Source organism: Anguilla anguilla, chromosome 9 (genome assembly GCF_013347855.1).
Source record: "Anguilla anguilla isolate fAngAng1 chromosome 9, fAngAng1.pri, whole genome shotgun sequence".
NCBI lineage: Eukaryota > Metazoa > Chordata > Actinopteri > Anguilliformes > Anguillidae > Anguilla > Anguilla anguilla.
In genome coordinates, this window is record NC_049209.1 from 54,168,238 (window position 1) to 54,193,251 (window position 25,014).

The 25,014-nt window shown below is 48.7% G+C and overlaps 2 protein-coding genes across 2 annotated transcripts; one reads left to right on the forward strand and one right to left on the reverse strand.

Moving 5' to 3' along the window:
* The first annotated feature begins 2,732 nt into the window (after positions 1–2,732).
* Positions 2,733–7,132, forward strand: LOC118234823 (bcl2-associated agonist of cell death-like). Its single transcript, XM_035431611.1, has 4 exons — positions 2,733–3,206; positions 3,989–4,123; positions 5,201–5,421; positions 5,599–7,132. Exons 1-4 carry the CDS (start codon positions 3,167–3,169, stop codon positions 5,740–5,742), a joined length of 540 nt encoding a protein of 179 aa, XP_035287502.1. The 5' UTR covers positions 2,733–3,166; the 3' UTR covers positions 5,743–7,132.
* A 1,222-nt stretch (positions 7,133–8,354) lies between these two features.
* On the reverse strand, positions 8,355–22,582 carry LOC118236725 (serine/threonine-protein phosphatase 2A 56 kDa regulatory subunit beta isoform-like). Its single transcript, XM_035435308.1, has 13 exons — positions 19,984–22,582; positions 18,266–18,462; positions 17,981–18,082; positions 17,726–17,818; positions 17,392–17,522; positions 17,147–17,206; positions 16,537–16,645; positions 12,767–12,820; positions 12,413–12,463; positions 11,983–12,102; positions 11,750–11,877; positions 11,224–11,325; positions 8,355–10,988 (listed from the first exon to the last, which is right to left on the reverse strand). Exons 1-13 carry the CDS (start codon positions 20,174–20,176, stop codon positions 10,769–10,771), a joined length of 1,560 nt encoding a protein of 519 aa, XP_035291199.1. The 5' UTR covers positions 20,177–22,582; the 3' UTR covers positions 8,355–10,768.
* Between the last annotated feature and the right edge of the window lie 2,432 nt (positions 22,583–25,014).

The following is a 25,014-nucleotide window of genomic DNA, read 5'->3' on the forward strand; positions in this document are numbered from 1 at the left end:
GAGAAGGTGATGGCGGCAGTCGCAGCGATGTTGTTGCTAGGCTGTTGCTAGGTTCTGCCACAATGTCTGCCTGTCACTCGTCCAGCTGCCAGAGGACAGACGGAGGAATGCTCCCGCTTCAGGTAACTGGCGCTGGCGTCGCCAGGGGAGGGAGGGCTTCTGCCAGCCAGGGTGGCACTGCCTCACTGCTCACCAGCGCCCTCTGCTGGTTTACTGGGTGCTGGCGGCTCACCTGTTGAGCCGCGCATGAAGAGTCTTCCTCCGACTCATGCCTGTGTGAGCAAAGAGAGAACAAGAGAAAAGGGGGGGGGGGGGGGACTCACAATTTCTCACAGTTATCAGTGATTAGAGGTTTTGTAACACTGACAGACAAAATACTGTCCCAGGATTTGTATGCACATAAATCTTCCATAAAACTGTCCATACCTGCTCATCAGGGCTATCACCTGGGCACTCACACCTGGGGAAAATGAGAACCCAGGTGGAGCCCAAAAGGGCGGGGCTGTAACACCTGTAACACACACTCCTAAAGGCTGGGGGTCGGTCGGAAAAGAAAAAACATAAACATTCTCACAGACCTAACTGTCCTAACCGGGGGACGAACGCAACGATAATGTACGGCAGCATCACACTGGCATCACCAACCGGGAGCAAATCAGCGCCGGGAAACACACAACTGGCACAGAGAACACAGCCCCTAAAGAGCCTGAGAATATCGTTATAATGATCGTCCCTAAAGAGGTACAACTGCACGCTGGTACCCGTGACGCCTGCACTGTAATTAATGGCATCGTTAGGAGCAATCAGCCCCACAGGAGAAAACCCCGTCGCTCCGAACATTCACACTGATCTGGAAACAGAAACCTTTCCTTACGGCCTAAGAGCGGTTGTCTGGCAGTCGGAGGGTTGCCGGTTCGATCCCCCTGCCCTGGGCGTGCCGAAGTGTCCCTGAGCAGGACACCTAACCCCTGATTGCTCTGGTGAATGAGAGGCATCAATGGTAAAGCGCTTTGGATAAAAGCGCTATATAAATATATATACGCAGTAACTGTGCGATACTCAGGACTGCAGGGGACACAAATTCACGACCATTTTACGCCGTTTCCGTAAGTCATAAGACGCTCACTGCAAACTCACGAGGAAGTTATGTCACTGAATTATATCGCTCTTCAGAAGCAATAAGACAATAAGAAGAGAGATATTTAAGAGTCCTGGAGGGCAGGTGTGGTGCTGAAGAGGTGACACTCTTGTAAAAATTTTTTTGAAAAAGCATCATCCCCTTGCGAATGCTGGGGAGCTCCTCAGGTCCAGGAGCGCTTGAATGGTATCAGTGAGCCCCCCCCCACCCAAATCCCCCTCCCCCTCACCTGATGGTGATTATTCTGACGGTTACCTATCAGAACTTTGATCTCAAAAAAGTCAAAGGAGGATGAACAAAATAGTGACCGTGGTAGTGAATTAATTTAGTCACTGTTCCTTTTTGAACATTTAGCTGCCCATTGCTCCTAAGTAACTAGGATGGGTCGAATGCAGAGGACAAATTACCCCACGGGGTTCAAAAGTATATCTTATCTTATCTTATCTTAGGTTTGTGTGCTTGTAGCCATTTCTTGTGATCTGTGACTTGTACAATCTTCAGATCTATCATCTTACAAAGACGTTCATATCGTAGAATATCTTGATCCATGAATAGATATTAAAAATGGATTCAGTCATGTGCCTTGGCAGCCATGTTGGGCATTATGAGAAAAAGTATTTATGGATAGCAAACAATTTCAGTTGATTTAAAGTGATTTCTTCATCTCTTTTTCTTATAACCTTAATATTTTAAATAGACAGATGCTATAACTTCCTTTTTATATATGACTCCAAATATGCTGGAGGGAAAACGACAAATAAATGTAAACATGCTTGAAAACCACTTCCCTAATGTATGACTTGCACAGTCTCTAAGACTGAACTACATGATTGGGTCACATAGTTTGGCAGCCATGTTGTATATGCATATGTGTACATGCCTATATGCGGATTTGTCCTTCAAATTCTTCACGGACACTGCTATTACATTCAAATCTTACTGGTGTAGAGTTCCACAATTTCATATAGACTAAAAACATGTACCTTTAAATCTAAGTTAATTAATTCTTAATATGTAGGATAAATTGCTTGGGAAAATGGGCATGCTGGCAATGTACAACTTCAGTTGAGTTTTTGGAACATTTAGTTCTAATGGTTTTGATCCCACTAGACATATTCCCTGGTATACCCTTGGTTATTTAAATGCAAATGCATCTTTTAATTTAGCACAGAAAGTAATTGGGCTGATTAATGTCTGTTATAAAGCCGAGCTTCACTGACATCAATTTAGAAAGTCAGAATAATTTTGGTGATTTGTTTTATAGTGCAACTTACATTTGTAGGGGCATATTAAGAAAACACTGCCGTATTTTACATTTAAATAATCCAGATGAAAGTATTGACAAAAGCATAAATACGTCCAAACCACGAACAAAAACATAATGAATTTTCATCTGGACTGGGGTCCGAAGTGTTGGCACGGTTGTGCGCGCCGACAACACACAATACTGGAATCAAAACAAGATCCCAGCGTGCACGAGCCGAGTCCCGCTCGCAACAGTGACGTTGCCCGAAAGGACCAATCAGAGTCCACTATCGGTGCGTTTTGATTGGTCCTGGTCAGTATAACAACACGGCAAGGCGTGATCCGATTGGCTGAGATCTGCGAGGCAGTGTGCCACAAGCCCAGACAACAACAACAAGAGGCGAACAAAAAGACCGATCGAGCATCCCGTCTGAAAGCGCAAGGCGAAAACGCTGAACTCCGTGCAGAACTTTGGCGCTTCCTCTCACTGTAGGCACGGCTTCTTACGGCAAGCAGACAAGAGTTATCAGTTCTCAGCGCTCCAGGAAGAGCGAAGCAGTTCGTAAAACAGTCGGTTTGACAGCGTGCATGGGGTGTAGCCGTAACCACGGTCTGGCTAGCCTGCTAGCCGGCTAGCTCCGGGTTTAGAGAGGTCCTGTTCGGGTGTCGCGCTAGTGTCATGCTAAGTCTATAAATCGGGGTTAAACGGGGACAAAAACTGCACAGAATAAAGACGGGGCAATTGTTGTTTCTGCATCAGTTCGAGGAGGAGGACAGCCCATCATGATCCTGCCGAGTTACTATTCGTCTCTTCGCTCAAGAAGTAAGTTCATGTCCCTCTTCTTATTTTTTCAAGAGTGTTGCAACATTTTCTAAACCCCTAGTCTTGGTTTGTACTTAATCAACTGTATTGCGTGCTTATAAACGTGCCTGCACGTGAATCGGTCGGCAACTACCTATCGTGGGTTGCTTGGTTTAGTGGAAGCCAACCAGTTAAAAAGTAACCCGGCAAACGGTAGCGAAAAAAGGAGCGACCACTGAAACAGCGGATTAGCGGAATAGAACACCGTACCACTGACATTCACAGCATTGATAGGTATTTTTCGCTGCGTACTACAGACCAGCACGGAATAAGCTGGTGGCTAAGCATTTATACTGGCAGTTATTTCGAAGGTTATTGCACGCATTTGTTCGGTTAACATTTTTTGTACTTTCTGTTACTGATATTCTTCTACGTGGTTTAAAGAAACCTTTTTTTTTTTTTTTTTTTTTTAACGCTCGTTACTGTATTATCACATGTTAAACCTACAGTGTTAAACTAAACGTGCCAATATATATTGTTGAAGGATGTACATTTTATAAGTAGACTTTAAACTGATAAGGTTCATTTATTTGAACCCATTTTGAATGTATTACGGTTGCATGAGCCAAAGTGGCCATTTGGAATCCAGCACTTTATCCAGCATTTTGACGATAAAATGTATATGACGTTCTGAATGTGTTGCTAAAGCGCGACATTTCCGGAAGGTTGTTGCTAACTCTTATTCTCTCACCTTGCTTCCGGTCCTGCTCTCCTCCTGCTTTGCCCATGTGCTTTCCGTCAAGATGTCACCATAGGTCACATCCTCTCCTTCTCGCCCGTCGCCCCGGTGTCCTTAGAAGATGAGGAAGACTCCGACCAATCAGACACCCTGTCTGGGACGGAGTCGGAGCTCGGCCACGCCCACAGCCTGCCGCCAGGTGAGATGGGCATTACTCTGGCGGTTGCCGGGGAGACGGGTCTGGCGGTTAATGCAGAGATGAAGGGTTAGTTTGGATGCGGATCTGGCAGCTTGTAAAATAAGCAGCAGAACGGAAGCCCTCACACAGGACTTGGGTCATGCTCCCGGAGCGGCTGCCGTGGTTACCTTTACACAGGTGCCTCCCCGTCAGATACAGACCCCTTCTCTGTCCTCACCCTGACACAGCCACGGGGGGTCATGTCCCAGGCCCAGGTCGCCTGGGGTCATCCCAGGACATCGGTCTGACAGGCGCTGAGTGGCTCAGAAGGGGATTATGGGTAATGCCCCTGTGATGGCAGCTCAGATGTCAGCGCTAGACTTAAACCTGCTGACGCCGAGGCCCTCCAGGTGTTGGATCAGTGCAGTAAAGTGTGTAGTGATGCTGTAAAGTGTGTTGTGTGATGCTGTAAAGCGTGTTGTGTGATGCTGTAAAGCATGTTGTGGGATGCTGTAAAGCGTGTAGTGATGCTGTAAAGTGTGTAGTGATGCTGTAAAGCGTGTAGCGATGCTGTAAAGCGTGTAGTGGGTGATGCTGTAAAGCGTGTAGTGATGCTGTAAAGCCTGTAGTGATGCTGTAAATCATGCAGTGGTGCTGTAAAGCCTGTAGTGATGCTGTAAATCATGCAGTGGTACTGTAAAGCGTGTAGTGATGTTGTAAAGCCTGTAGTGATGCTGTAAAGCATGTAGGGGGATGCTGTAAAGCGTGTAGTGATGCTGTAAAGCGTGTAGGGGGATGCTGTAAAGCGTGTAGTGGGTGATGCTGTAAAGCGTGTAGTGGGTGATGCTGTAAAGCGTGTAGTGATGCTGTAAAGCCTGTAGTGATGCTGTAAATCATGCAGTGGTGCTGTAAAGCGTGTAGTGATGTTGTAAAGCGCGTAGGGGGATGCTGTAAAGCGTGTAGTGATGCTGTAAAGCGTGTAGTGATGCTGTAAAGCGTGTAATGGGTTAGGGTTAGGGCTGTCGGTGTGCGCTGGATGATACCATGTGGCCCGTGTTCCTGACTCCCCCTCCTCTCTCCCCTCATGGTGTGTCCCAGGGGGGAAGCGGGGGCGTTTGCGGGTGCTGTCCGAATCGGAGGCGTCCTCGGCGGTCCGGGGGGCGGAGCCGGAGTTCCGGGATGGGGCGGGGTCAGAGGAGGCGCCGTTTCGGGGGCGGTCCCAGTCGGCCCCCGCCGCCCTGTGGGCCGCCAAGCGCTACGGCCGCCAACTGCGCCGCATGAGCGATGAGTTCGACTCCTGGCTGGACAGGGGGGGGCAGGTGAGTATAGTGGGGGGGCAGTTGAGCATGGGGGGCGCAGGTGGGGGGGGGGGGTCAGCAGTGGGGATATGGGGTTTACGTTCAGTATTCCGCAGAATGGTGAAATAACTGTCGTGTTCTGCCCCGTTTCTCTCTCTCCACCACACCCCCCCCCCCTTTCCGCACCCCCCCCCATAGGAGGTGAAGCGGGGGCGTGGGGGGGGCGCGGGGCGCCAGATGAAGACATCGAGCAGCTGGTTCTCCTTCCTGTGGAGTCCCCAGGAGACGGAGGACGAGCTTCATGGCAACGGCGAGCTGCCTGAGAATGATGCCGCACACTGAGGGGCGGGGCCTGGGCAGGAAAGGGTGGGGCATGTGCAGGAAAGGGGCGGATATGGACAGGAAAGGGCGGAGCCAAGGCGGGTCATACTAAACTAACATTGCTGGGGGCGGTGGGGGGGGGGTACTGGAGACAGTGAATTGGGGGAAGATTTGATGGTTTTTTCTCTAATTGTTCCTAAGAGCTAGATTACTTCCTGTGCTTTTTATTATTCCAACAAATTCCAGTAGCTAACTTAAACTGTCCATAATGTTTTTTATTATTTTTTATTATTTTGATGAAAATACTTGGAAAATGTATAGAAATAGTTTCGGTTAGTGGAAGAAGGGAAGAGACAGTGGGGCTGGGAAGGAACACTGTGCTGATTTAGCCCAGCTGACCACCAATGCTCAGAAAGAGCCTGGAGGACTGGAGTTCATCAGCACAGAAACATAAAAAATAACGCAACCAAAAAGGATGCAAGGAGACGGGCTGCATAATCTGATCAGTGAAGTAATATTCTAGGCCTGCTGAAAGTGGTCCTTGGAAAAACCTAATGTGTATTTACTGATGCAATAAGACAGAGTACAATCTTGATGAGTGACAATCTTTCCAAGTGCCAGCAGGAAGAGATTAATAAAGACTTTAATAAGTGCTTCATAAACACATGCCCTTTTTAAAAATGTTTTTTTAAACAGTGTTACAATTAATAGTTTGAAAATAATGTCTGCATGTGGCTGTAATTAGTTTTAACTGTGGAAATGTGGGGTGTTTTTCTATGAGGAGTCAGGAGGTTGTGTCTTATTTTGTACTGCTGCAGGGAATTGGCGGGTTTAGCAGATAATCCTGAGCGCTGTGTCACTGCTGTTTGAATGAGCGGAGATGGCGGTACAGCTAGGTGCTAATCCCCCCCCAACGTATGGGGGTTACGCTGCACAGGGAGGGGCATCGAACCCTGAACCCTGAACCCTGAACCCTGAACCCTGCCTCCACCCATCACACACCAGCCACCAGAAAAAATCACATTCTCACTCTTGAGGAAATAAACGATTTATATACTCTCCTTGGGAAATGTAGTTTTCTTTAATTGTAGCCCCCCCCCCCCCCCCCCCCCGGTGATAGTGTGTCCAATTCGCCATTACCATGGAGGCGTGTTTGGAATGAATCTCCCAATGGGACACCGCACATAGGAGGAGATGAACCACCCCACCCCCCCCCCCCCCCCCCCCTATTCTGTAAAACACCATGCCATCGAGGCTGGCCAGGAGGCGGGGCTTAAGGTACAGAGCAGTGCAGCTGGGCGGGGCTTCCGTCCGATCGCCATCGCTGAGTAACCGCCGACTAATCAGCGGGTTGCTCCAGACCACTGTGCGCGAGACGCAATCTTTTCATACTTCCCTCTTTTTTAAAAACTAAATTTGAAAAAAGCTGTGCAGATGTTTTTTTAAATGCATTTCTTTTTACTGTAATGTATGGTAAAATAAAAATGAGCTTTTAAAATCTACTTTTGCCGTAGTGGTCTTTCTTTGATTACAGAGTGAATGCGAACAGCAGCGTGAGCTCTAAGCTTTATTATTATTATTATTATTATTATTATTATTATTTATTATCTGTTTGTACATTATTATATGAACTGCATCGCAGTCCAAAGACATGCAGCCCAGGATCAGCCTGCACATGAAAATGAGCCTCCCTGGCTAATTCTGGCACGTTGACAAATGTTATTAATGTTGCACTGATCCTGTCATAAATTAAAATTAAATGAAAATTTAAACATGGCAGTTTTTCATAGGTACCTGATGCGCCAGACTGTTGTACATATTTCAACTGTACAATTACCCTTCCACTGTGATTTGCTGAACATTTACATGATGCACAGCAACTAATAATATATATCATTTTTTTACAGTAATTCCCTATATCTGTACAACTATTAATGTGGCATATACACCATACTTTACAGTAATTCCTCCTGATCAGTATAACTAATAAATGTGACACATATACACCATACTTTACAGTAATTCCCCCTGATCTGTGGAACACTGCTTGTACTCTCTGGTAGCTGGGGTCTAATCAGTGATACAGAGTTGTTACCTTGGCAACAGCAGGGGGTCTCCTGTGCAGTTAGCTCCTCCCACAGACCAGCTCAGAGAGGCTCTTCCTGTCTTTCCTGCCAGACCTGGTGCAAATGCCACTTTTAAAGCAACCCTGCTAATCCTGTAGGGAAGCCTGATGGTTCCTTCTGCAACAAACACTGCTGAAGGTACATGTTTTAAAAGTTGTTTTACGATGTCTACAGAATTAAAGTATTTTAAATAGGTTTCTAGGTTTCCCCACAATGTCTGCAGGTTTAACTCCAGTCCTGGACAGCTGCAGTGTCTGCAGTATTTCTGTTAACATTTGTATTTGTAAAACTTAAAAAATAGCCAGTATTACTTCATGGGAACCAAATTGAAATGTTCTCAATTTGAAAAAAAATGGCATGCATTGTTGGGCTGAATGGCCTTGTTCTCGTCATTATGCTATGTTATGGTTTTACACCTGGCAGTCACCTTGCAGTCCAGGTGTTCGGAGTCACAGTGCAGATCCTGCCAGCCAGCCAGGGTGAGAAGGACTCAACAGGACCCCAGTGTTCGTAAACCAGAAGTTTAATGAAATACAGCTCAAATTAATCAAACCAGTGAGCGGCATCATCCCAGACAGTTCTGTACACCTGCAGGATAAACATAGGGCGACCCATGTGAGTGACAGCTCCGCGTCCCAATGTCCTGACCTCTTATTTAGGGGGGAGGGTCCAAAGAATTCATCACTAAACCAGATGGGCAAATAAAAGAAAAACAAAAAAAAACAAAGCAGTGGATTTACTTGTAAGTAAAAACAAATTTCTAAAACTAAAAGTAAAACATAAGTGGACATACTTAACCAGAGAAAAATTACCATGGTAACCCAAATATAAGCGTAGGGTCCTTTGCATCTTAGATTAATCAGAGTAACTAACATCACCCTAAAGGCCAAAATTTCAAGTGAGTTACTGCAGAGATCCAGTAGCAATCCATTATCTCTGCTCAAGAAGAGTATTTTAAATGAAAAGTGGGTTTATTTTAAAAAGCAAAGCACTCACCCCAGCCTTCCAGGTCTCAGTTCAGCACATCTGGTGTGCTTCGTTTCTGCCCCACCCTTCTTCTGCCCCGCCCTTCTTCCAGCGAAAATAACAGCTGAGGTTGTGCGTGGTTTGGGCACCAGATGGCGCTACAGAGCTGTGATAGGACCCCACAGCCCTCCTTCTGATATCATACTTCATACTGCACTGTGATAGGACCCCACAGCCCTCCTTCTGATATCATACTTCATACTGCACTGTGATAGGACCCCACAACCCTCCTTCTGATATCATACTTCATACTGCATTCGTAATGATATATCTGATTATGAGCCAGCAAATCCTAATGATGCTCATTTAAAAAAAGCAACATGTGTCAGTGTGGCTAAAGCAGACAGTGAGTGAACAAGGCATGGTTTTGACCTGAAAATCAGCGAGATGACAATGAAGACTACCAGCTAAAATATGGCAGAAACACAGTCAGAAATATTACATTCTAAATAGAGCTGCGTTCTTGCAAACAGGTGTTATGGAGGAGCAACAGAAGCTGATCAGTCTGCTGCCATCCCAGAATAACACCATCTCTCCCTCATATTACCCCCCCCCCCAGAGCTTACTGAAATACACACGTTCCATCTGTCTCCCTCAACCTGATATGCCTATCCACATGCACACACACACGCACACACACACACACACACACACAGACATACACACACATTAGCAAACACACACACACACACACATACACACACGTGCATGCACGCGCACACACCACACACACTTTCACTCACTCAAATACGTACAAGTGCAAATACGTGTGAATGAGTCACAAAAACAATGAATCACTGACAGCATTACAATCCTCCCCTTTAACCTGTTTCCACACCCTGATCGGGGATCAGACACAAACCAGCTTCAGAATGATTACGCCACGTGAGCAAGCCAACAAACTAACAAAAACCATTAAAAAAAAATAATAACAGTGAAATGAGTGCAAATTTAAAATTTCAAACTGGCAAATCATTGGTCAGAGGCACTGACAAAATGTGTCGATTGGCTACTTAACAGAGGGGGGCGGGGAGAGCCTCTCTGGCTCCGCCCCTACCTCCATCACAGACTTAATTAAAAACAAAGAACAATATTGCTAATGTAACACATCTTTTTCTCTCTCTAACACTGGCTTGGTCAGACCTCATTCAGGGGTTTAGACAGACTGAAATTCTCACATGGATACAGGTTTGAATAGCAGCACGCAATGCTGGGGTAATGGAGGCCCACAGACACTGAAGGCCCACAGACACTGCAGAGAAGGCTACAGAGAAGGCCCACAGACACTGCACTCATATACATGTATATAAAACATTACTGGTAGTGGTAGTAGCAGTAGAAGAAAAAAACAAGAAAGTTTATCCCTTTTTAAGCGTTGTTCCTCTTCTATTTTCAGAGAAAAAAAAGTCAATTTGGCCGGGTCTGGGTAAGGACTGGGTCAGAACTGGAACAGAATGGATGGACGTTCTAGATTCCACCTGTGTGTGTGTGTGTAGTGTGTGTGTGTGTGTGTGTGTGTGAGTGTGTGTGTAGTGTGTGAGTGTGAGTGTGTGTGTGTGTGTGTGAGTGTGTGTGTGTGTGTGTGCAGTGTGTAGTGGGAGGTCTGTAGTGTGGTTTGTATGTTCTCGAAGTGTGTGAGTGTGTAAGTGTGTAGTGTGCAGTGTGCAGTGGGAGGTGTGTAGTGTCGTTTGTATGTTCTCTAAGTGTGTGAGTGTGTAGAGTGCAGTGTGTAGTGGGAGGTCTGCAGTGTTGTTTGTATGTTCTCTAAGTGTGAGAGTGTGTAGTGTGTAGTGGGAGGTCTGTAGTGTTGTTTGTATGTTCTCTAAGTGTGAGAGTGTGTAGTGTGTAGTGTGCAGTAGGAGGTCTGCAGTATGTGCAGGACTGGGCAGGGTGCTCTAGGTGGCGCTGGTGCTGCTGGGCACTGGGTCGGGCTGGGTGGGGTCAGTGTGGGTGGGGTCAGGCTGGGAGGGGGCGGGGCCTGGCTGGGAGGGGGCGGGGTGATCCTGAAGGTTTCTCTGGTTGAGGCTGACCTCCTGCAGGGTCTGGAGCCTCCTCTCCTCCAGCTCCTCCAGCCCCCTCCATAACTCCACCCTCTCCCTGTCCCTCTGCTGCTCCCTGAGGGGGGGGGGGGAGGAGGGGGAGAGAGAGGGGAGGGGGGGAGGAGGGGAGGAGATAGAGAGAGAGGGGGTGAGAGGGAGGGAGAAAGAGAGGGGGGGACAGAGAGAGAGAGAGGAATGGTGTCACATTCATATGTACACTAGTGTCTCCTTAAGACAAACACACCAATAGTGCATTGCACATACACACACACACACACTCTCTGTAGTACAAGCTGTGGGAAACTGCTCACTTCTGCTTCTCCACTTTGTAAGAGGCGGTGAGATCGTCGAAGAGTTTGCTGTTCATCTCCATGAAGGTCTTGAGAACGTTATAAATGAGAGACACGATGGTCCTGAGGGAGAGAGAGAGACAGGCTGAACTCCACACACAGCCTACACCTGCAGCACCCACATAACTCACTCCCACTGTTACACATCTCTACGCCATCAATAAGCCAATGGCTTTTCAGCAGTTACATGTTTTGAGAGCGATGTTGAGTGTTCTAAGTGAGTGATGTTGAATGTTCAATGTGGGTGATATTGAATGAGTGATGTATGTGAGGAATGTCTGTTTTATGTGAATGATGTTGTATGAGTGATGTTGTACGTGAGTGATGTTGAATGAGTGATGTTGTCTGTTTTATGTGTGATGTTGAATGTTCAATGTGAGTGATGTTGTATGAGTAATGTTGAATGTGAGTGATGTTGAATGAGAGTGATGTTGTATGAGTGATGGTGTATGTGGGGATGCTGAAAGTGCCAGAGGGGAGCACTGACTGGTTCCAGTGCTCTTTGGAGACTCTGTAGAGCGTGCTGAAGACCAGCGGCAGGATGACCTGGCAGTTCTCCTCGATCAGGCTCAGGATGTACTCATTATTCCAGAAATACAGAGCCCGCTCTGCAACCTGTAGAGAGAGGGCAGGAGGGTGAGTCAGTGAGGCCCTGACAGAGAGAGGAGGAGGGGGGGGAAAGAGGGATGGAGCGGTGAAAGGGGAGGAGCATGGTCGTGCCTGGAAGTGTGAGCTGGATATGCAGGCAGCGATCTGTCTGAAGAGTGGCTCCTGGACCCGGAGGAACTGCGAGGGTTCAATAACGTCCAAGATCTCCTCCATCTCCCCCAGGAACATCACCTGCAGCAGACACACCCCTGCTCACAGGCCACGCCCACTTTCCCGCACACACTGGCAACACCTGCTTTCAACATACCCCTACGTGAACCTACCTGGTAAAGTCAAATAACCCTGAATTTACCTAAAACATAGAACTCTAAACCCACCTGGTAACTTTATTCAAGCAGAGATATTCTGACTCCTGGATGTACCTGAACCCTGAACACCTGCTCAGGTTCATCAATGACCCAATCGGATAAGAGCACCTGTAACCCCGCCCAGTGCAGCCCAGCAGGTAAGGCCACAGGTGAGCTCCAGCCTGCTCTCTCACCTCTTTCTGAGTGCAGGTCTTCGGCCAGTATTTCAGCAAGCCGCGGATTATCTGAGAGGGAAGGAGAGACAGGAAATGACATAATTCACAACCTAAATCCCTGAACTCTGCATCCTAAATCCCTGAACTCTGAACTCTGCATCCAAAACCCCTGAAGTCTGCATCCTAAATGCCTGAATTCTGCATCCTAAACCCCTGAAATCGTGGTGTAGGGCGATACTTTGTAAATGGCGCAGCACTAGAATAAGGTCTGACTGTCTGATGGGTTAAATAAACAGCAGCGCAGGTGTTGCCATCGTTCTTGCAGGTGAGTCTGCCTTCCTGCGGAGTGAGAAGGGGGAACAGCTTACTCACGTATTCCGTGACGGTGGCGTCTTTCTCCATAAACTGCACCACACAGTACGCCAGCTGGAAAAACAAAAACACATCAGCTGACATCCAAGGGGACAAAAAGCGATGTGGAGCTGGCTTGTTTTCTGTTGGACCTGTATGTTACCTCCAGCTATGCCACAATGTACAGGGTTTTAATGTGGCATGGGCATTAGCTATACCAGTGTATAGAGTGTTTTAATGGGGCATGGGCATTAGCTATGCCAGTGTACAGAGCAGAGAGTTTTAATGTGGCATGGGCATTAGTTATGCCAGTGTACAGAGTAGATTGTTTTAATGTGGCATGGGCATTAGCTATGCCAGTGTAGGGAGAGTGTTTTAATGTGGCATGGGCATTAGCTATACCAGTGTATAGAGTGTTTTAATGTGGCATGGGCATTAGCTATACCAGTGTATAGAGTGTTTTAATGTGGCATGGGCATTAGCTATACCAGTGTATAGAGTGTTTTAATGTGGCATGGGCATTAGCTATACCAGTGTATAGAGTGTTTTAATGTGGCATGGGCATTAGCTATGCCAGTGTAGAGAGTGTTTTAATGTGGCATGGGCATTAGCTATGCCAGTGTATAGAGTGTTTTAATGTGGCATGGGCATTAGCTATGCCAGTGTATAGAGTGTTTTAATGTGGCATGGGAATTAGCTATGCCAGTGTATAGAGTGTTTTAATGTGGCATGGGCATTAGCTATGCCAGTGTATAGAGTGTTTTAATGTGGCATGGGCATTAGCTATGCCAGTGTAGGGAGAGTGTTTTAATGTGGCATGGGCATTAGCTATGCCAGTGTAGGGAGAGTGTTTTAATGTGGCATGGGCATTAGCTATGCCAGTGTAGGGAGAGTGTTTTAATGTGGCATGGGCATTAGCTATGCCAGTGTAGAGAGAGTGTTTTAATGTGGCATGGGTATTAGCTATGCCAGTGTAGGGAGAGTGTTTTAATGTGGCATGGGCATTAGCTATGCCAGTGTATAGAGTGTTTTAATGTGGCATGGGTATTAGCTATGCCAGTGTAGGGAGAGTGTTTTAATGTGGCATGGGCATTAGCTATGCCAGTGTATAGAGTGTTTTAATGTGGCATGGGCATTGGCTATGCCAGTGTAGGGAGAGTGTTTTAATGTGGCATGGGCATTAGCTATGCCAGTGTATAGAGTGTTTTAATGTGGCACGGGCATTAGCTATGCCAGTGTATAGAGTGTTTTAATGTGGCACGGGCATTAGCTATGCCAGTGTACAGAGTGTTTTAATGTGGCATGGGCATTAGCTATGCCAGTGTAGAGAGTGTTTTAATGTGGCATGGGAATTAGCTATGCCAATGTATAGAGTGTTTTAATGTGGCATGGGCATTGGCTATGCCAGTGTAGGGAGAGTGTTTTAATGTGGCATGGGCATTAGCTATGCCAGTGTATAGAGTGTTTTAATGTGGCACGGGCATTAGCTATGCCAGTGTATAGAGTGTTTTAATGTGGCACGGGCATTAGCTATGCCAGTGTACAGAGTGTTTTAATGTGGCATGGGCATTAGCTATGCCAGTGTATAGAGTGTTTTAATGTGGCATGGGCATTAGCTATGCCAGTGTATAGAGTGTTTTAATGTGGCATGGGCATTAGCTATGCCAGTGTATAGAGTGTTTTAATGTGGCATGGGCATTAGCTATGCCAGTGTAGAGAGAGTGTTTTAATGTGGCATGGGCATTAGCTATGCCAGTGTAGGGAGAGTGTTTTAATGTGGCATGGGCATTAGCTATGCCAGTGTATAGTGTGTTTTAATGTGGCATGGGCATTAGCTATACCAGTGTAGGGAGAGTGTTTTAATGTGGCATGGGCATTAGCTATGCCAGTGTATAGAGTGTTTTAATGTGGCATGGGCATTAGCTATGCACTGGCTGTCAGGCTGGCTGCTCTGAATAATGCATGCTGGGGAATGTAGGGCAGATATGCAGCTTCACAGTAAAGCAGCAGCTCTAACAGAACTTGGGATACACACACACTGCATACACAACACACACACACACACACACACACACATTGCCTACACAACACAATCAAAACGCACACGCACACACACACAGACAGACAGACCCTGCCCCAGAGGAGAAGTGAGCGCCATGGCAACAGCTGAACCCGCGCGAGCGTCTTCCTGTCAGCTGAGCCTGCTGCTGAGGAGTCAGGGACGGGTCACAGAACAGAACCCAGCCTCAGCCCCCTGAGCTCACACCCGTCAGTCACCCCAGTACGGCTGAACCCCTTCCGGTCTGCAACAGAGCCGTGCTGCTCATACACGCACCACAGCATGGAGACCAACCCTAACCCTGACCATAACCCTAACCCTGACCCTGACCAGCAGCCCCCAGCCTCTGGGTTTTTAGTTCTGTTTTTTTTTTTTTAAATCTCCAGTCCAACAGTACTGCATTATGCTCTAAAACACACACACACTAAATCAGATATCAAATTCAATCAAATTTTATTTGTATGGTGTATTTTACAGCAGTTGTCACAATACGCTTTACAGACAGCCCTGGCCTAAACCCCCACAGGAGCAAGTCTAAGGCAACAGTGGCAAGGAAAAACTCCCTGTGGCAATTATATGAGTGCATTATAGGACCTAATTTAAATTGAAATTAAATTATGTCCTGTAGTATCTTCATAAATGAAAATGAATTTGTAGGCAGTTATGAAATTAGGAATCTCAATAAAGCAGGTCATGTTTTGTGGCATGATCTGCCTCTAGTGGAGGACAAGGGGTACTGCAGTTAAGGGAAAGACGCTGTACAGCTCGCACCAGAAAATGTGTAAGAGCATGATGAGAAACACACAGGCCTGAAACTGACCAGCATTTGCTAGAAAAATAAACTAAAGTTAGCGCTCTTTTTTGCAGCTACTGGCACTAGGGTGCAGCCATCTTGGAACAAGCTAGGTTGTGACATCACTAGGTTGATTAGTCTCGGCTGCCGGTTACTAGACTGCTGAAGAGGGACTGATTGTACCGATTGGCTGAGGGGCATACTGATTATCAGTGGGGCGTACTGATTGATCGTGGGGTGTACTGATTGGCTGAGGGGAGTACTGTTTGGCGGTGGGGCGTACTGATTGGCTGAGAGGAGTACTCTTAGGTGGTGTGGTGTACTGATTGGCTGAGGGGCATACTGAATGGCTGAGGGGCATACTGATTGGCTGAGGGGAGTACTATTTGGTGGTGGGGTGTACTGATTGGCTGAGGGGAGTACTGTTTGGTGGTGGGGCGTACTGATTGGCTAAGAGGAGTACTCTTAGGTGGTGGGGTGTACTGATTGGCTGAGGGGCATACTGAATGGCTGAGGGGAGTACTGTTTGGTGGTGGGGTGTACTGATTGGCTGAGGGGAGTACTGTTAGGTGGTGGGGCGTGGCTGAGAGGAGTACTCTTAGGTGGTGGGGTGTACTGATTGGCTGAGGGGCGTACTGATTGGCTGAGAGGAGTACTGTTAGGTGGTGGGGCGTACTGATTGGCTGAGAGGAGTACTGTTTGCCATTGGGGCGTACTGATTGGTGGTGGGGAGTACTGATTTGCTGAGGGCGTACTGACCTGTGCGTGGAAGATGGACAGGGAGCGGGCGGAGGGCGTACTGACCTGTGCGTGGAAGATGGACAGGGAGCGGGTGGAGGGCGTACTGACCTGTGCGTGGAAGATGGACAGGGAGCGGGCGGAGGGCGTACTGACCTGTGCGTGGAAGATGGACAGGGAGCGGGCGGAGGGCGTACTGACCTGTGCGTGGAAGATGGACAGGGAGCGGGCGGTGTGCAGAGGGATCAGCACGCGCACCAGGAACTGCTTATGCTCCGCCTTCAGTGGCAGGGCGAAGCCATTAATGATGCTGAGAGAGAGAGAGAGAGAGGGGGAGAGAGGGAGGGAGGGGGGAGAGAGAGAGAGGGAGGGGGAGAGGGAGAGAGAGAGAGAGAGAGAGAGAGGGAGAGGGAGAGAGAGAGAGGGAGGGAGGGAGGGGGGAGAGAGAGAGAGAGAGGGGGAGAGGGAGAGAGAGAGAGAGAAAGAGAAAGAGAGGGAGGGAGGGGAGAGAGAGAGAGAGAAAGAGGGAGAGAAAGAGAGAGAGAGGGTGAGAAAAAGAGAGAGAAATGGCAAACCATTCAATCCCTTTCTCGCCCCCCCCTTATGTCTCAGTGACAGGGTCCATGTGGGTGGTGCCATAAATAACCACATGAGAATAAAACAGCACCCCCCCCCCCCTCCAGCTCCTGTCTCACTCACTCTCTTCATCCTTACCTCCCCCTGATTCACTAAGATGTGCGCACTGTGGTGTCCGCATCTTTCAGTGAGAGGGACAGAGTGTGTGTGTGTGTGTGTGTTAGTGTGTGTGTACCTGCCCAGAATCTCGAGGAGCTCAGCAACTCCATTAAAACGCTCTGTTTCATAAATAAACCTGCAGAGAGAAGAAGAGAGGGAGAGAGGGAGAGGGGGAGAGGGAGAGAGGGAGAGAGGGAGAGAGGGAGAGAGAGAGAATGTACTCATTCATGTTTTCCGTAACAATACAGTTTGCAGACATTTAGCAGATGCTCTTACACAGCTTACATTCACATTCCATGTGAGGATGAGGATGGTGCACACCTGAGGAAGATGTTGTTGATCTGCTTGCGGATGTAAGCTCGCAGCCCCAGTAGTTTTCCGTAGACGCGGTGCAGGATGGTCTTCAGGTACTCCCTCTCTCTGGGGTCCTCGCTGTCAAACAGCTCCAGCAGCTGCGTAGAGACCATGCAGACCCACACAGATGGACCCAGGCGTATAGAGACAGACAGGCAGACAGGCAGACAGGCAGAGACAGACAGACAGACAGGCAGAGAACATTAGATGTCCAGAGTCATCAAAAGTAAAGTGTCCAGAACAGATACAGTAATAAGTATCTCCCTCTCTCTTCCTCCCCACTCCCCACCCCCCCCCCTACCTGTAGGACACACTTCTGGTCCAGGTAGCGTTTGGCCAAAGAGGGCTGGAAGTCCGGGCTCTCCAGGAGCCGCAGGAAGAACTCGTACACTAGCTGCAGGGAGCAGAGGACAGGTGTGACTGTACAGGTGTGCAGTGGGAGGGGCCCTGTACAGGTGAGGGGCAGGGCCCTGTACAGGTGCGCAGTGGGAGGGGCCAGCAGGTGCGCAGTGGGAGGGGCCAGCAGGTGCGCAGTGGGAGGGGCCAGCAGGTGTACCTGCAGGTGAGGCCAGGACGCCTCCAGCGTGGGCTCGTCCTCCTCGGGGTCGAACTCGGGGTTCTCGCTGGGCGGCAGGGTGCGGAAGATGTTCACCGAGATCTGCAGGGAAGAGAGAGAGGTAAAACGCCTGCCTTCGTCTCTTCTTCTCTCTTCCCTCATCCCTCTCCCTTTCTCTCTCTCCATCCCTCCCTCCCTCATCCCTTTCTACTTCGCTCCCTCTGGTCCCCCCCTCCTTTATCTCTCCCACTTCCCTCCCTCCCTCCCTCCCTCTCTCCCTCTCACCATCTTGACGGCCTCTGGGTAGACGGGTTCGATGAGCACGCCGCGGCCGGTGGCCAGGCCCTCCACCAGCTCGTTCAGCGCCGCCCTCTTGATCTCCTTGCCCTTCAGGTCTGCCACGCAGTCCAGGAAGTCAAACAGCACACAGCACTGCTGCAGCTTCTTACAGAAGAGCTCGTGCAGCTCGGCCACGGGAACGTCTGGGGCGGGGACAGGGCGGAGTCAGGGCGGAGTTAGAGAGGGGAGGATTCACACACTGCAGCGGGGACAGGGCGGAGTCAGGGCGGAGTTAGATACAGCCACTGGAAAGGAGTCACACTCTCAGCAGCTGGAAAGGGGAGGAGTCGGTCACAGTCGCTGGAGAGGGCTCCCATTGGCTGATAAAAAACATACACACACACAAACACGCACGAACACACACACAGGTATACACAGACACGCAAGCTTCACTGGGTCAGACAGAAGACCACATAAACAGTATTAAATGGTTACTCATCTGGAGACACAACCTGTTTCTGAAATGCACAATACTATATGAACACATCACCTCATTATTATTACCTCATGATAACTTCCAACAGGGCAGGGGGATATATATACTGATGTGTGCATCTGCATGCATTTCCTTGTGTGTGTGTGTGTGTGTGTGTGTGCGCATATATGAGGGTGTGTGTGTGTGTGTGTGTGCACACGTGTGAATGCCTGCACATTTGTGATTGTGCCTAGGAGAAAGACAGAAGGGGAAAGAGTAGAGAGAGAGAGAGAGAGAGAGAGAGAGAGAGATCTGAGTTACGGGGTGACATCATCTCTTGCTCCCTCTCTTCCTCCTTTCCTCCCCCCCTCTCCAGATTATTCCTCCTGCAGGTGACTCTGTTGGGGTGTCAGGAATATTTTTGGCTCAACAGGATTCCAGTCCCCACAAAATCATGCACAGTAACAGCCAATCAAACACACACACAGGCGTGCATGCACATGTACACATATACTGGTGTGCACTTGGGCAAACACACACACACACACACACTCACACACACACACACACACATGAATGGCCAAACGGGGGTAATAACTCACAGTGCCCCTGTAATTAGGGGAGGGGCCAGGCCCCCCCAGGCCCCCCCAGGCCCCCCCAGGCCCCCCCACTCTGTCCCTTAAACACAGAGCTGTCAGTGCTGATCTCCAGGGCTGCATGAACAGCTGCCAGATGGACAGAGGAGGACAGGGATGCCGCTCGGCATGCTGGGTACGGAACGGACAGGGCTGCCACTCGGCATGGTGGATACAGATCGGACAGGGCTGCCGCTCGGCATGCTGGGTACGGATTGGACAGGACTGCTGCTCTATGGAGCTGCTCTCAGAGATCAGCACACACAGGGAGAGTTTGGGCTCTGAGGTCCCATACACACAGAGCACATGGTGGCACAGAGCGTGGCGGGTTCACTTCAGCTGAGCTAACGCTTTTTAGCATGGATCCCGCACCTGCACTGAAAGACCCCTAAAAGAGTCAGACCATTCCTGGCAGTCCAGTCAGCTGCACCAATCAGCTCACGGCTGTACCACAGATTCATATGGGGCTCATAGAGACACAGGGACGTAAATATAAACGTGTTAAAACAACACAACAGCGACCTGGAAATCAGGACTGAATATTAGATAAGATTACTAAAAGGGGCGGGGATGAGGACAGCTGTTCGGCGACGTTCAGCGCGTGAAGGCCTTACCTTTGAGCAGCGGCAGCGGCGTCAGCTCCACCTGAGAGCTCTGATAGCGGAACTGCGAGGAGCTGTGCGACCTGCGCTGGCGCGCTCTGCGCATCGACCGCCGCGGGAACCCGTCCACCTTCTCCGCGCTCGGCACCGAGAAGCCCGTAGTAGGCGAGGACGGGCTGGACGGGGGCAGTTTCGTGGTCTCCATGGCTGCAGCTGGCGCGGCACGTAGGAGAGGGGAGGCGATGCACCGCCGACGGGAGAAGTTCCTTTATTTCTGTTCAAAGTGTGAGCAACATAAACGCCGATAACTTTGGAATTGCCGGAGAAGCACAGAATTGCACGGGACGCCCAGACGCGCGCACGCGGAGGGAAGCAATGAGCAGCAACGTCGCGAGACAGCCTCAGAACCACAAGCAGCATTAGACGGGTACGGAATGAACGCGATGGAAATAACCTAAGGTCCCTACGACTCCCTTAAATGTGCGTTTCAAAAGACCAAGGAAGAGGTTTATGTTAAAAAAAGAACCAACGCGCGGATAAAGACTTATTTTATATTTCCGTATCTCCTCATAGAGATGTAGGCTAGCTAACCGCACATGTGCTAGTCCATTACTATAATAACTGCTTTGCAGTATTGGCGTCACCAGTCAGTCGACGGCCTAAATTTGGCATTTATTTATATATTTATCGTTTGAATAAATATAAACATCTCACGCAAACACATAAAACTAATATTGGGAATTACATTCCGTAGTCCTAACACGTTAAGAATAAACATCACTCAATTATTTACATCCACTAATCTGTGCAATTCCATGTTGCAATGCTGGCATTCTTTAAAAACCTGCACACAGTCTCTACCACGTTGCAAATTAAAGCGAATTTGGCAGTTTCTTATTTCTGGTTTCACTTCTGCTGCGCGTTTCGGTCCTTTTCTTGTCCCTAGCCGTGTTCCCGTCAATATTACGTAAGCCGCCCTGTCCTGCAGGATCAGCGCGAGCTGAAGTGGACCTTGCAGGGCGGGGACGGCTGGTTCAAACGTGCCGACATGTGCCAGCCTTCAGCGCTGCACCGCCACCCAGCATTTCCACAAAATTCAGCACCCGCCGCGCGGACAGAGACCCCGCCGGTGATACAAAAGAAGGGATGTTGGAATATTCCTCTCGTCCTCGCGCGCAGTATCCCTATTTCCCTCTTCCCTTCCCTTTCCTCTCCGTCTGCCACTGTCTCGGATGTGCAGGTGATGCAAGGAGAAGGATGCACACTGCGGATGACGCTCACTTCCGATTTAATTATTTATTTTCAGCGCGTCCGCTTCTTCAGTTTTCCGTTCCTTCTCTTCGCCAGTTGTGGTCTGGGATACTTATTAGCTACAGCCGACCCCCGGATTCACGCGCTCACGGTTTGTTTAGTCTTGCCTTTCTTTCAGACTGTCCTCCCTCCCTCCCCTTTCCCCGTGCCAGTGGGCGCTCCGCGTCGGCCTTCCAGTCGCTCCGGATTAGCCTCTTTCCTGCACGCGCAGACACCGCGGAAACCACTGCTCTGGATTTATTCTTCTTTCCGCACGCGTTCAAATTAAACTGTGCTTTTTCCGTCGCGCGGCTGTGTTCGCTCTCCTCTGCGCGCGAGACCAGTCGTTCCAACCCGAGTGAAATTTATTTATCGTTGACGCATCCACAGAAGTGTCGTCATGCTGACCGCGTATGTACCCCCCACCCCTTCCTCCCAGGCCCGGCACACATGGTTTACTCCCATAAACAACTGGGGCTGTAAACAGTGGCGTCTTTCCCTAACGACAGCCGTCCTTAGCATCCGTACGTTGCGCATCAGAATCCCAGGTAGGCGTCTGTAGACCAGTTTATTTACATTACACCGAACCTACAGTGTTACGCTTCTTACTGCAACACTGCCGTTTCAATAAGGTTTCCTTATGAATGCAACATACTGCCAGCAGGCCTGCATACTAAGGCTTTAGAACACCTGTCGTTGTTTTAAACAGGGACTCGTTTATGGATTGTTTTGGTTTATAACTCTAAGAATAGCTATGTTAGGACAACCACTGATCTGAAATTCCTAAATATTTATTCAGCACAGATATTACCTGTGGCTCACCTAAATGACGAAATTAAGATCCGCTGTAAAACAACTGTTTTGTGTCACTCATGTTGGATGCAGGTGTAATTACTGTACAGATAAATCCCTGGTGTGTAATTATGCAATGCACTGCAGGGTAGTTTACAAAGTGTCCACTAGGGAGCACTGTGCTCCCAATGTGCATGTGCACACAAGCGCCATCTGGTGGCCAGACACCACATCACCATAACCAGTACTAAGGATCTACTGTACTTCCATATTATATACTGATCAATGACAGGTTCTGAGATTCAGTCAGGGCCCAGAGCCCACACACACATCCACACATCCTCTGAAGTGCTGAGAAAGATGTGTGTGTGTGTGTGTGTGTGCGTGTGCATGTGCGTGTGTGAGTACGTGCGTGTGTATGAGTGTGTGTATGTCTGAGACCAGAGTGTTTCGAGGAATTCCACCTCTCCTCAGTTGAGCTGAAGCCAGCCTGCCGACCCCCCAAATATTCCACAGCCCTCAGCTACGACCCGTCCAACTAGCCAAAACAAGAGCTTCACTATCAGCAAAAAAATACACCCTTCCAGTATGTAATAAAACATACACACTGGAACAGTGAGGGTAATTTATGAAATATAAAAACACACTGAAACAGAAGTAGTTTCAGTGCAGAATGATATTATTTTTAAGTCTTGGGAGATCTGATAATGTGGGGCGAAGGCCCAGTTCATCAGGGGGGTGGAGCAGCCTGCTTATGCCCAAGACACTCAGCCACGCCCACCCAATAAGCACACCACTTCACACACCGACCCACAAATCAGCACAGCCCGGTGAGGAGGAAATGGGCGTCTGGAAAAAGGAAGTCACCAGGGGAACACAAACACAAAATAAATCTCATCACAGTCACCTATGACAAATGTCGGTTTATAACCATGAGGAAGTGTGACAGGACTATTAGTGCTGATGTGCATTTAGGAACTGGGGGGGGGGGGGGCTTTATTTCACCACCCGCTTGATAAATTAAAGCTCTGAATAAGAGCAAGTTTCATTCCAGTTAAAACTTTAATTAGTTCTTGGATTTCAGCGACCAGTAAATGTAGGTCAAACGCAGCCCCTGGGGTGCGGGGTAGTCTATCCCTGGATTACAGAGGTAGTGAGGAGACCGTTAGCTACAACAGACTCTAGAACCAGCTGACCACTTCCAGTGGCCTAATGATTCTAGTCTGACATCACAAAAGGAGCTCTGGAACCAGCTGGCCACCTTCACTTGTCCAATGATTCTGTTTATGACATCACAAATGGTGCTCTAGAATCAACCAGCTATTTCTGCAGTTTCAGTGATTCTATGGTTGTGAGTGATCAGAAGGGAGTTACCACAGACATCATATTACCATATAAACCTTCCAAGGAAGAAGTCTGAGCTGAGGTTCTGGAGGCTGGATCAGGTGTCAGAGGAGACAGGTGAGAAGGTGGTAGCGGCTCACCTGCAGAGAGGAAACAGGAGCGAATGAGTTCAAATCAAAGAGCAACAGCCTCATTTCATGAGAAACAAATCAAATGTACTATTGTACTGTTATATCCACAAGCACTTCCACTTCTGTCCACACCCACTGGGCATGCCAGACAAACACAAAGAGCAGGCTGCATTTATGGTAGGGCTGGAAGGAAAGTTTGGGATGGGCTGCCCATACAGTATCCGGAGAACAGGACAAGTGACTGGAGGACAGGAGTGCGTTTTAAACTGTGAGACTTCATCAGAATCAGCTGCAGCTTACACTGGAGGCTTCAGACCATGCAGGGGGTGCTATCCCTGCAGGTTTAACTCCAGTCCTGGTGGAGTAGAGACTCTTCAGCCAATCAGAGACCGAAATTAAACACTCAAAATCATGGGGACACTGGAGGCCTCCAGGACTGGGCTAAACTGTTTTTCTACTGTTTTCCAAATTCAGTAAAATGGGGTGAAACTCTCTTGAGAGAGAGAGAGAGAGAGAAAGGGGAGGAGAAAGAGACAGGGAGAGAGAGAGGGAGAAAGAGAGACAGGGGGAGAGAGAGAGGACGTCGTCAAACTCCAGTGAAGACGAGATGTGCTGAGCACTGGAGAGGAGCGCCGTGCAGAACTCCAGCCCCCATAACGCACTCCTCACAGGTCAGCTCACGTGACCCAGAGCCCGCAGGGCAAGGCTGGGGAACCACGGCAACTTGCAGTCCTGATGCAAGACCGAACCCTGAGACGCACGTGCTTCGTGGTGGCTCCAGGAGCAAACTCCATTCACCTCCGAAGTCTACCAGGCAGAGGGATCTTCTGCTGGTCCTCTGGGGGGGTTACAGGGACAATGTGGGGTAAATCTGGGGTGGGGGAGAGTTTGTACCCTGTCCATGAGTGTGTACAGTAAGTGTTCAGGGATATCAGTCACATTAAGTGGCTAATGTTGGTAATTATGAAGTCAGGGATACAGGGGACCCGCTCTCCTAACTCCTGGGGCTTCACTCTAAACTCCATTTCAAATTTTTTTTTATTTTTTTTAGAAAGAACATTAATGACTTACACCTGACAACTGTGAGTGTGAATTGAAAAGAATGTGTGAGAGAATCACTGTTGTTTCTACGTATGTGACATGCACCCCGATTAACCCCAGACAGACAGGTGGACAGATACATAAACACACACACGCGTGCGCGCACACACACACACATAAACGTCTGCATGCATACATACACACACACACACACACAAAAACGTCTGCATACACAGGCATACATGTCTGATGCTGGAGCCTCAGTTTGAGTTCTGCTGGCTTCTGTTTTCCTGGTTCAGACCCATAGCAGACATCTGGGATGAAATAACCAAGCCAGCTCTCTGTAACGTAGGACTTACCATGGCACTGTCCACCACACACAGCACTGCCCGTGCCCCAACCTGTCACTCACTCAGCGCAGATGGGTCACCTGACACCCGGCCCC

Excerpts from the sequence above, each read along its gene's own strand:
- LOC118234823 (XM_035431611.1), top strand. The coding sequence starts at position 3,167 with ATGATCCTGCCGAGTTACTATTCGTCTCTTCGCTCAAGAA. Across the intron at positions 3,207-3,988 it reads TTCGTCTCTTCGCTCAAGAA|ATGTCACCATAGGTCACATC; the intron begins GTAAGTTCATGT and ends CTTTCCGTCAAG. Across the intron at positions 5,422-5,598 it reads GGCTGGACAGGGGGGGGCAG|GAGGTGAAGCGGGGGCGTGG; the intron begins GTGAGTATAGTG and ends CCCCCCCCATAG.
- LOC118236725 (XM_035435308.1), bottom strand. The coding sequence starts at position 20,176 with ATGGAGACCACGAAACTGCCCCCGTCCAGCCCGTCCTCGCCTACTACG. Across the intron at positions 16,646-17,146 it reads CTCCTCGAGATTCTGGGCAG|CATCATTAATGGCTTCGCCC; the intron begins GTACACACACAC and ends TCTCTCTCTCAG. Across the intron at positions 12,464-12,766 it reads ACGCCACCGTCACGGAATAC|ATAATCCGCGGCTTGCTGAA; the intron begins GTGAGTAAGCTG and ends CTTCCCTCTCAG.